General features: G+C 31.9%; 1 protein-coding gene across 1 annotated transcript; it reads right to left on the reverse strand.

Moving 5' to 3' along the window:
• Positions 1 to 1,531: 1,531 nt before the first annotated feature.
• On the reverse strand, positions 1,532 to 5,720 carry LOC112018460 (beta-amyrin 16-alpha-hydroxylase CYP87D16). The gene is given in 9 exon segments (XM_065771707.1): positions 1,532 to 1,833; positions 1,942 to 2,069; positions 2,209 to 2,315; positions 2,828 to 2,906; positions 3,026 to 3,115; positions 3,229 to 3,477; positions 3,580 to 3,729; positions 4,249 to 4,579; positions 5,468 to 5,720. Coding segments are annotated over 9 exon segments (1,428 nt in total). The 5' UTR covers positions 5,668 to 5,720; the 3' UTR covers positions 1,532 to 1,739.
• Positions 5,721 to 12,369: the final 6,649 nt, after the last annotated feature.

Here is a 12,369-nt window from a genome sequence, read left to right on the forward strand (position 1 = left end):
ATATGTTTCTTGTTTCACATTGCTTATTGATTTATATTTATGAGGTTATTCATGATATATGTCTTTATTTTGTGTTATGTGAAATCAAGAAGTTATTTTGTTTTACTTGTATTTTCCACACATGCGTTTATGCATTTGTTTAGTGTTTCAGGAATATACAAGTTGATTCAGTCGTATTGTTGTCTACACTTGTAACTGATAGATAGTGGTTAAGTTGGATTTGTTTTGTTGGACAATATTTTTGTAATGGGCTATTTTTATGTAAACTTTGAGCATTTTATTTAGTGTGTATTTTGTCACGGATTGCCAAAGAGGGAGTTTGTTAGGTTCTAAGGAATTAGGAACTAATGTATTAGAACTTCATTTTGTAATGTTGGCAAACCATGATCAAAATGTTTTAGTCTTATTTAGACTTCCTCAAAGTGTAATTATATGTAAAGTTGCAATCGAGTGTTTTGCAAGATTTACACTGTAAATCTGCCTGGCTCGATCGATCGAAAATTAGGCTTGATCAATTGAAGCTTATGTAGATTTTTTTTTTTTTTTTTTGCAGAATTTTCTAACTCAGCCCAAGCCCGTTTAATGTGTAGGGTTTTATGTTTTGCCCTAGGTATAAAAGGGTAAAGCCTAGCCACGTTTTAAGGTTACTCTTTATGTTGTGTGTGTGAAACTTTTGTGAGATCTAGAGGTGTTTGCCTTCACACAAACTTAGGGTTATCAATAATCAAGACTATGTCAAGAACTTGGTGATCGTTTCAATTGCAGATTCAAGAGCTTAAAGATATGCAAGCAGGAGTGCTTGTGCTTGCTGTGAATCCAAGAAAGAAGTAGTCCGTGGACGCGGAGCTCATGTGGTCGTGGTAGTAAGTTTCATACTCGAGGTAGTAATAGGATGTTAGTTGTCTAAGTCGCTATTATGTAAATTTCAATTCTTTTATAGTGGATTCGGTTTACCTTGAGGATAGTTAGGTTAAATCTTCCCCAGGTTTTTTACAAGTTTGGTTTTTCTGGATCATCATATTTTTGTGTTCTTTACTTTCCGCACTTTACATTGATATGATATATTTGTATTAACCTAGATCTGTTTAATTTGACTAAGTAATCACTTGGCTAATTAACTAAGTTAATCTAGTTGTGTTTTAAGGGGTCTAAAAACGTACAAAAAGCCTTGGTCAAAGTCACATTTTTTATATTTTCAACGAAGATGTCCAATGTTTTAATCTTTTCATCCCCATTTATAATTATCGAATAAAAAAAAATGATCATATCCAGCGTTCGATGGAGCATTCATTTTTTTGGTCTGGGAAGGGTGTAACATTGCTTTTTTATTTATTTATTTTTATTAATGTTATAGCACTGCTTGTGTATCACACGTATGACAGCAGTATTTTCTTATTTATAACTGCATAAATTGTATTTTTCTGACCAAAGACTACCACCTTCACATTGTAAAAAGATTTAGTAGAAAAAAAAAAAAAAATCATTTAATGAAATATACGGTCAGGCACACATTCATTCTTGTAAACATACAGAGACCGAGAGCTTAATTAAAAATACTAAAAGAAATTCTTTTTATTTAGTGTAAGTGAAAGACAATGTGTGACCAACATCGTCAACTTTATTAACATTTAATACTATATGGAAGCGATGATTTTTTTTTACTAGGGATCTTTTTCTTTTTTCTTTTTTTTTTTTTTACTGTACAGTAAATGTCGAGATCCGGTATTAAGCTCTATAAATCATCCATGCTTTGCTGAAAACTGAATATGAAAACCATCTCCAAATCCTAAAGCAGGGGATCGAATCACCTCTCCTTCTTTGATTGTAGTCATCCTTAATCAGCCATAATTCAAATACAATAAATTAACAAAATAAAAATCAGTTTTTGCTCAACTTGTCTAAGTGCTACATAAATGCATGTAAGAATAAGAAATAAAGTACCTGTATTTGGTGACCAAGATATGAAAGAAAACACCCATTAGAACTTTGCTGAACTCGGCTCCTGCACAGGATGTCATGCCTGCCCCAAATGGTATGAAATTCTTTGCTGACACATTTGCTGAGATGTTCTTTAATACCATAATGAAATGAAAGATCAGTCAAATACAGGAACAAAGATTAAGGATTCTCACCAAAACTAATTAGTCCATGATGAGTATATATCAAGATTTTAACTTTGGAAAAAAAACAAAACAAAAACCAACCCACCTGCCATCTCCATGGATTGAAGGTTAGAGGATCCTCATAAGTGCCTGGGTTTAGTTGAAGGGCGGCTGGAACTACCATAAGCGCCCAACCTTTTGGAATTGTATATCCTACAGTCAACGTGCCTCCTATTATTCTCAACTTAGTTCATAATGAATGTGCATGTCTTATATTGTCTGACTTGCATTTAATTAAGACAACAACTAATTACGATGATACTAGCTCCCGAGAGTATTTATTAAGCACTTTTGAAGCACAGCAAACTAGTTATTTAATATGAGAAAAAGTTAACAGATGCTTAAGAACATTAGTTTAAGAAACATTTTTAGAAGTTTTTTATGGAAAAAAAAAATCAATGAATTATTTTACATTTTTTTTTTATATTTCTTATGAAATTGGTATTAAAACTTTTCTAAAATCGTTTATTAGTAAATGTTATAAGAACATTAGATCTATTAACAGGGTCCAAAAACAAAATAATATAACATAAAAAGTCATGTGAAACAAATAGTTTTTGTATTAAATGATTCGCTTGTTATTGGTTTGGCTATCTCCAACACCCCCAAAAAAAAAGGATGGACAAAATATGTTGACAAGTCAACCTATTCGATTTTGAACTTACCATTTACTTGAATGTCTTGGAGGGTTCTTCTCAAAATCCCTGGAGCAACACTAGCAAGTCTAAGCGATTCATTGATAACCTATATGTTCCAATTCATTGGATTGTAAGAATAGTTGGCAATAGCTTGACGTTCTTTGTTAAAAATTAAAAAGAAAGATTGTACGCCTGAAAATAAAGGGGGAGTATCTATCTACTCACATTATGAGTAAAAGTCATGGATTTGTATTCCTTCCATGTAAGCCCAGAATTAATATCTTCTCTGTTCTTAAGAATTGCTTCATGCTCTTCCTAGGAATAGCATATATATATATATATATTTTAAAAATATTAGCATTTAAACACCAAAAAACTTCTTCTAAATCTATGTTATGTAAAATTTTGGAACTTCGTTGGTCACTAACCGTTAATTCTCGTATCACTTTTGGGTTTTCATTAGTTAACATAATGGCTAAAGTAAGAGTTGACGATATGGTCTCAAAGCTAGCAAAGAGAAGCCCAAACATCATGTAGATGACGAATTTATCCGTCAAGAACGTCTCTGTTTTCATGTCAGCCAGAATCTGGTCAAGAAAATCTCCTTTGCGAATTTCTGGATTACTCTTTCTCTCTTCTAGTTCGCTAGTTATTATGCTTATTGCTTTCTTCTGGTTCTGTATGAAAATTGAATAAATATATTAGATTACATTCACGTATAATATGAGAAGGATGTTTTAGATTTTGAAATTTATAAGGATCAAGTTTGAGGAAATTGCCTGTAGACACCTATGATAAGCAGTACCGGGGATATTAATAGGGAATGACATAAGTCCCTGCAAGAAGTTAGTAAAAGATTCACAAATATCTTCCTTTGATTTGTCTGCCTGAAAACTGAACAATTGCTTTGCTGTAAAATCAAAGATCATCTGCAAATGATAAACAAATAAGTAGTTAAAGAAAGAAAAATGTGCATTTTGTAGTAGCTACTTAAACTTTAATTACTCAAAATGCTAAGAAAGGAACATCTTTTTTTTTTTGATAGGAGAAAGGAACATCTAATGATCCTTAAACAATGTTTCCAAGCTTTATTAGCATTTTAGCAATTAAAATTGGATGAGACGCCATTTTTAATGTATGTGGCATCAAGTTTTTTGAGTACGGAACCCATAATGATCATTATAATGTACTTTCAAATGTTTTAATATTTACCATTGTTTCATGAAAAAATAACTAAAATTTTAAGATTATTTATATATAGACCATAGGTCCACATATACTATTTTATCTCATTTTTCTCATTTATTTTGTACCTCTTGAAAAGGTTATGTCTTGGAAGTTTAAAATATAAGTTCCATCTAAAATAATTACTGGGATCAATTATAAATATATATATATATATATAAAATACTGAGGCATTATCATGATGGAAATTAGTTATTAAAAGCTTACGCTGATGTGCTGCTTTTCACTTCCAAACTTGGTAGTTTAGACCAACCATGTAACCTTTTATTTATTGCATCCTCTAACTGTGGCAGCATCTTGTCCTTGAGGGCCTCAGGACCAAAATGACCCAAGATTACATTTCGAAGGTACTTATGAACATTTTTATGAGCATTAATTCTTGCTGCATCTTGGTGGAGAATTTTTGCAAAGGAGTCCATATACCATCTTTCAACCAATTTTCCTTCTTGTTGAAAAACATAATAATTGAATTCTGGATCAGATGATACCACAACTGGCCGTCCTGCCAAGCTTGTTCGAAATATTGGACCATATCTAAAATGACGCCCCAAAAGAAAAAAAAAGAAAAAAAACTTGGTTACACGAAGATTTCATATTTATATAGATGGAGTAAATATAACCAAAAAGCAAACAAAAAAAAATGCATTTGGTTGAATAATATTAGACATGGCAAAACGGATCAGAATTTTCTGACCCGATCCTTTGACCTGCAACCCGATTGACTCATTTAAAAATAACCTGTTTGGACTCATGACTGTTTTAACCGCGACTCAATTGACCCGACCTGAACCTAACCCAACCCGCCCGTTTTGTCATGTTTACCAACATTGAGTAGATTAAGATTGAGGTGTAATTCTTAAAAAATATTAACTTATTCTTCTTCACTTAATATGTTATGTATTACATTATAGTTTGTCATTCTTTACTTGTAACCTTCATTTCTTTTCCTACTTTAAACAAATCGAAAATTATACTAAGATTAACTTCTAGAAAGTTAGAACAAGAGTTGCACTAAATTTGGGTATCAAGTGTTTAGTGGTAATTGGTAAGTGGTAATAATATCTCCAGTGAGAATCTAATCACAGTTAAGGAACTTAGAATCAATTGACAGATTGCAACTATTTCAAAAAAAAAAAAAAAAAAAAAAAAAAAAAAAAACTTGTTTGAAAAATATGGGTCAACTCGACCCATCCCGCGACCCAACTCGACCCAGACCCGATTGACATGCAACCTGATTAACCCATTTAAAAATGACTCATTTTGACCTATGACCTATTTGACTCGACCCGACCTAACCGTTTTGCCACGTCTAACCGTATATTATAATGATCCATATCAAGAATAGAAAGTTTGCAACAGAAATGTGAAAAACAAATTAGATGAGATGCAGAAAACATTGCATGTGGGTTATTGTGGGCTTACTTCTTCATCCTATTCTTGATAAAAGGTGGTGTGTCTATCGACTTGCTTGATGCAAGAAGACCAAGGGTCTCCCCAATAAGTGGAAAGCCCATAGAGCCAGGAGGTAATTTTCCACTGCATTTAGGGTTCCTCCACCTATAAAGCCAATGTGTGGCAATCACTATAAGTAAGCTAGCGACAGAGAGCCAAACTGACCACATCTTTAGCTAGTAGCAAGGAGGAGTAGCAGATGCCAGTAATATAGGGGAAGCTTAGGACTGGTTCTTATGGAGAGAATTAGTGGCTCTTTATATAGGCAAAGTGTATGACATCATATATAGATTGACAAATCGGCAGGAGTGTTTCTTTTTTTCCTATCAGATAAAAATAATGTTAAATGGTTTGAATTAACGAGTAGAAATTATACTCTCAATATAGTCAAGTCTTCGTTTCTGAATTTGAATGATGTAATTGAAGTACCATAATTAGTTAATTACTGTATAGAAGAAAATGGCAGCCACATTTTGAAAACTTTGGATTTGATATGGACTACTAAGAAAAATCTATAGACTAATAGACCGATTTCAATATCTCGTTATTTGAATATTACGTTAATTGTAATTTCTCTGCAGCCTAGAGAACAGATTAGTTGACTGCAATATGGAGTCATAGGACCTAGTAAGTAGTAACGTCATTTTGGGTCTACTTTTATATATTCAAATAAATTATTTTGGATTAGAATTAGTTAGACTATTTTGGATTGGTCAAAGCAACCAATTAATAACAAAATTGCGTCCTCAAGAATTCGTATCAGAACAGTTTATAGATCAGCCAATGAAGTAGTTGGAACTAAAAGTTAATTCCCTCCTCTATCGTTAGTAGCTGATGCAATAGATTATGGAGAAAATAATACAAGCTCAATATAGAGAGGAAGAGAACATGCAAACTCATGCAAGGGTTAACAATGAAGGTTGGACGAGTATGAACAAGAAAAAATAAAAATAAAAAGCTCAAAGCTCTGTAACTCTACATAATTAATATTATATGAATTGAACTATGGTCCAAGAATGGAACTATGGAGAAGACAAATTTGGAATAGGTATGGATGTAGCTGCGTGCTTGTCAAAATTGCTTATATTTATAGGAATAGTAGTATTAAACTTAACGTTGGAAGTTATGGATGAGCAAAATGAAAGCTCTGATACTTGTCAAAACTTAAAAGCCGCTCTCTAAATAGAATGATGGAATCTGAGATCTTTATTATTGGAAAATAGAAAAAATTACAGGATGATTAAGCTCTTCTATTTATACAGTAATCTGAGACTAAGAGAAGGAAAAATATCACTAACTCACTAAACCAGAGCTAACTGCTTTGAAATTGACTCCACTATGTTTACATTTCGTCTATTAGAGACATACACATGTCTAACCGTACCAACAAAACTTCTATAAGCCTCGTGCGCGTGATCCCTCTCGTGAGTCACTTTAGCCATGCGACACCGTTTCTTTAAGTACATGCATGTAATTTAAAGCATCCGACTACACCGTTTGTTTTAATAACATGCTTTCATCACCAAACGATTCTGTTTGCTATATAATAGTCTTATGCTTTTCTTTAACATTCTATAAACACTTTTCGTACCTTTTTCCCCGCGGCATACATTTCGTGTCGATACTCACCGCCCTCCTTCTATTTGTCTAGACGTAATTCACGTGGGTGATTTTTTTAACTCATTTCATTCATTCGAACTAAAGTTAATTATGTGGGTTTTAATTAACTCAATTAATAAAGTCTTTGATGGTTGCATAAAAAATCTAGGATTCAATCTCTGCTTACACCAAAAAAATTGATTGTCTTCATCTAATGATAAAAAGTTATTATTAAGCACACCATAAGTTGAAACTCTCTCAAAAAAAAAAAAAAAACCAAAGTTAATAAATTTGGTTTTTTATATTAATTCTTACCGATTGCTTATTATTGAATGTATTTATTAATAATTTTTGTTAAAGGCCTATATGAGATCCTAATTATGACTTAAAAAAACCACTAATTGTTGTTTTAAAAGCACTAATTCTTTCATATTTTTTTTTATCATTATATTTTCTATTTGTTACTCTTGCTCCCTCTACCATGCGACATATTATAAATATTTAAAAAAAAAAATTAACATATATACTCCAAGTGAAACTTCATTGTCAAAGTTCAAAAAATTTTAAAAAAAAATATAATTTTGATTAAATTCCACTACCATGATTTATATAAATTAAAAAAATTTCATTATTTATTTATATTCCTATATATCTCTACCATATTTATTTTGTAATTAAAATTGTGATATGCATTGTGCTTGAACTTTTTTTTTTTTTTTTTGAGTAAATGTACTTGAACTATTTGATTCAATGTAAGTATCACAAGTTTGTACAACATATTTTACTATGAGATTCATTATCAGTACATTAAAATTATAAAATTATTAATATCGATTACTATAAGTGAAACTTATTACTAATATTTTAAGAAACAAATTAAAATACCACTCTAATTAAAACTTAATTATCAAAAGTTTCAAAATTACTAAATTTAACAATTCAAGAATTCATGTATTTATTGATAATTATCTCTAATTTTACATTTTATTATAAATAAATATCAATAACATGAAAATTCTTAATTTAATACCCTTATATGATTTAAGCTTAGAAAAATTTTAGATGACGCCTGACAATATTGATTTTTCTTTTATCACTTATTTAGTGTCCATTAATTAGTTTAGTTTAGTTTAGTACATATGTGAATTAAGATAATCACTCAATTTAATATTAAGCCTTAAGAACTTCTTCTGGATGACTTGCTTGACATGGCACCACGAAAATTTGTCTCTTCTCCCCACTACCTCCATGTCTCTTTGCCTAGCTCGTACAATAATGGTGCTAACTCGTTAGTCTCCTTTGTTTTTCTGCCTAACTCTCTTTGTATAATAATGGGTGTCAAATCATTGGAAAAGAAATTCTAACGCCGAATAAGAATCCACCATTCTACATTTTATATTATACTTTATGCTCAACTAATTGCAATATATCATGTGTCTTAATTAATTTTTAACTTTGATTCTTTTATAAAACTATTCATACGTTTTAATTTAACAAGCCACAAGACTCACTAGAAAAGTCAATAATTAAAATTACAAATGAATGATTTCTTACATCAACACATAGTAGATTTGACGAAGATACTTAAAAATTGACTTTAAGTTTAATTTTTTTTCCAAATTTTTTTTTATAGTCTTGAGTTTGATATTCAAGGAAATAATGAGTCTATCAAATAGCTTTTGTTCAACAAGGAATTGAATTAATTTTGAACATGTAATCTAGTTTAGTGATGAACTCAAGATTAGTTTATATTTGATAAAGAGTTGAATTCATGTCTCTGGCACCCAGCATACATGAGTCACATGAGCTTTAAGTCTATGCAATCTTGAGCAAACGGGGCCATTCCTAGATTGTTGAGCTTGTAGTAGGTGTAGAGCATGACAAGGTCCTAGCAGTAGAAGTGAGTTTGGTGACTAAGTAGAGAGAGAGGGCCGATGTAAGAGTTCTAGCATTTTCCATTATACCAAAAATTAAAAATGCAAGAAAAACTTTCTGCCAAAATAAAACAAGCATAATATTATGTCAATGAGTTGTACGATAGAATTCAAAAGGCTTAAATGATCCAACAAGTATAACGGCCCATGTAAGAGCCCTACCTAGCATCATGTTAAAGCTTGAATTATAAGTGTTCCACATTATAGAACACTAGTTGCTAACCCGTGCGCTGGATGGGATAGTTAAATAAAAATTAAAAGTATTTATTTTGCTTAAAGGTCTATGACTTGACTTAAAAAAATGTATAACTTGAAAATGAATGAAAATAAGTCAACTTTTGTTCAATTTAATGATTTAGAATAATTCTTCTTCTTTCATATCATTGGTTCTACAGGACACATCCCAACGTGGGTTATTCTATAGTGATGACTTCATACAATACTCGACTGCAATTAAATCTACTGTCTACCATCAATCTAATCTATGTTATCTTGATAGTAAATCTACAAATTGCATTCTCATATCCTCCATCATTTAGAAGGTAATTGAAGTAATAATTATATGTAATGTATAAATTTTATTCTTTTACAATATCAAATTATTAAAATAATTAAAATAAAATCTAATGTTTTGGAAATTTTTTAAAATATAGTTTTAAATTTCTTAAAATTTAATTAATACAGTTTCTATTTTACCTAAAAGTGAATACAGGCCTAATTTTGATTTTGTAGCATAGGATGTTACAGTTAGATCCGGACCATATGTAATGTTAGGACATATATGTTTTAACTTGTTTAAGAACATATGTCACTTAGTTATGTAAATTGGCTAATCCTTTAACAAAACGCACTCTACTTGTAATTGGGTAGTTCTAGGTGTTTTTAATAATTCAAGAAACAATGTTTCAAGGTCAAGTGTTGAAGTCATCAAGTCTGTCCAAGAGAAAGCAAGTTGAAGTGCAAAATTTATAAAGCTCGACACCTCTCGACAGCTACCTCGACACCTGCTATATGTCAAGATTTAAAAAAGTCAGATTTCCAATCTGATTTTCTTGGGATCCGTGAATATGTTTTTGGGCCTTCTTTTCTTATAACCCTAAACATATAAAAGGATTATTTTAAGAGCCGTTTTGGGTGACACAAGTTGCATTATCATTGAGCAATCTCTGTTTAAGCAAATTGTGATCAACAGACGAAGTTCTTGACCTAGTTCATCTTCCATCAAGAAGTTGCTGTGTATTTGCACCATAGGGTTTTGTAACCAAGCATCTTCCTGCTATTCATCAGAAAGGATGATCTGAAGAACTTTGCAGCCAACCATTCTTCCTCAGTTGGTGTTCTGAAGTCGCGTACTTGGATCCGTGCATTGGTTAGTCACGTACTTGGGAGCCGTGCATCAAAGGTGGAGACTGTCACTACAGATCAAGTCCAATTGGGTATTGGGGTAAGGGTTCAACTGTAGGTTGGTAAGGTACTTGGGATTCCTTTACTTGTAACTGCTTGATTTGATAATAGTGGAGTTTCGGGAGTGGTGACCTGAAAATCACCCGGTGGGGTTTTTGCCATTAGGGTTTTCTCCATTCGTAAACAAATCACCGTGTTGTTTATTTTCCGCTGCATATTTAGTTGATTGGTGATTTGTTTGTGCTTCCATAAAATTGCATGATTAATTGATTAATTAAATACTTGGCTAAATTAATTAATTAGGGTTAATCACAAGGGGTCGTTCAGATTGTGACCTATCAGATCCAAACAACATCTTGAACTCTCAAAATCATCTTTCAACCTAAAAACTGTTAAGCACATAGATCCCAAAAAAAGGCACATGCACACTAAACAAGTCTAAACAATTTTATATTTCTAAAACAAGTCAAGACAATTTAGTGAGCATACATTAACACATGTAAACCTTGTGATGGCCAAATCACATTGTACCTAGACATATATCAAAAGAAGCAAAGAATATTGCATGTTGTGTGTGAAAAACATCGCAAGATTGCATAAGTGTATACATGTTATGACGATTTGAGATATGAGAAAATCACTTTAACTCACACATAATCATAACTATTTGATGAGGACTATCACCTTCGAGGTACATCCTATAACTCCCACATCTCCTAGAATATACGCTTGTAATCATATATAAAACATTTTGATCTTTTTGCTTTTTATTTTCTTTGCATATTTTTCATTTAAGAAAATCATCCATGGGCATATAAGAGAAAGAAAAAAAATACCCAATGATGGCAAGCATTTGACATTCCAATTTTGCTTTGTCAAAGCATACAAATGCCATTGACATTGCACTTTTGCTATGCCGAAGCATACATATGTCATTTCATGATTGACGGGCAATAGTGGTAAGCATTTGACATTCCAATTTTGCTATGCCGAAGCATACAGATGTCTTAGGATTTTCTAGTCCTTCCTGTCAAAAAGAGTGATACGAGTGTTAAGTACAAGAGATTACTTAATCTTACTCATCACAAACAAGAGCCATAGAGCTCACTTGCTTAGTTGTGCATAGAGATGCTGCTCTAAACTACAAAAGATACAAAGTTTAGAAAACTTTGTTTCAATGGCCATCCAAGGTACACACAAGTACCATGTACACAAACACACACTGTTTTTGTATTTTTTTTTATTTTTCAATTTTTTTATTATTTTTATATCAAAAACAAAATAAACAAAACTAAAAACAAAAAAAAACAAAAAAAACATGCTAAACAAAGCAAAGCATAAAATTAGATTGACTCAAAACAGTAAAGCAAAACACACAAGTAATACAAACAAAAACTAGAAAGGGAGAGAGAAAAGTGATAGAATCACTTGGAGCCTTTTTCTTTCTACACCTTGGAAGAACCTTTCTATCTAACAAATCCTTAATCTGGCAGTGAGGGGGAAGAATTAAAACTGTTCAAGTTCGAAAGGAACATGAGGGCTTTAAGAAGATCTCCAAGAGGAGCAAAAGAGGATGGAAACTGATTTTGGTTTCCTGATGCGATCATGTCATTGCTCTGTTGGATGGCTAACCACTTATAGCAATTAGGTCGAGTATGACCGGCTGCTGCACAGCGATGATAGAGATGCTGCTTCTTCTGTTTAGGCTTTTGAGAGTTAGCCATCTTAGTCCTAAGGTTTTTAGCTTCTTTCTTATCTTACTTATGGGGTGCTCCTAAGATAGATTTACCTTTGTCTATGTTCTCACTAGCTAAATCAGTTTTGACATTAGTGTTCTCAATTTCAACATTATTACTAGGAGGAACAAAAGCAGTAGTACTAGTAGAAGCAAAATTAGAATGAGAGAAATCATAGCCTAAACCAGTTCGATCAGAA

Source organism: Quercus suber, unplaced genomic scaffold, assembly GCF_002906115.3.
Source record: "Quercus suber isolate HL8 unplaced genomic scaffold, Cork oak 2.0 scaffold_47, whole genome shotgun sequence".
In the NCBI taxonomy this organism is placed as follows: Eukaryota; Viridiplantae; Streptophyta; class Magnoliopsida; order Fagales; family Fagaceae; genus Quercus; species Quercus suber.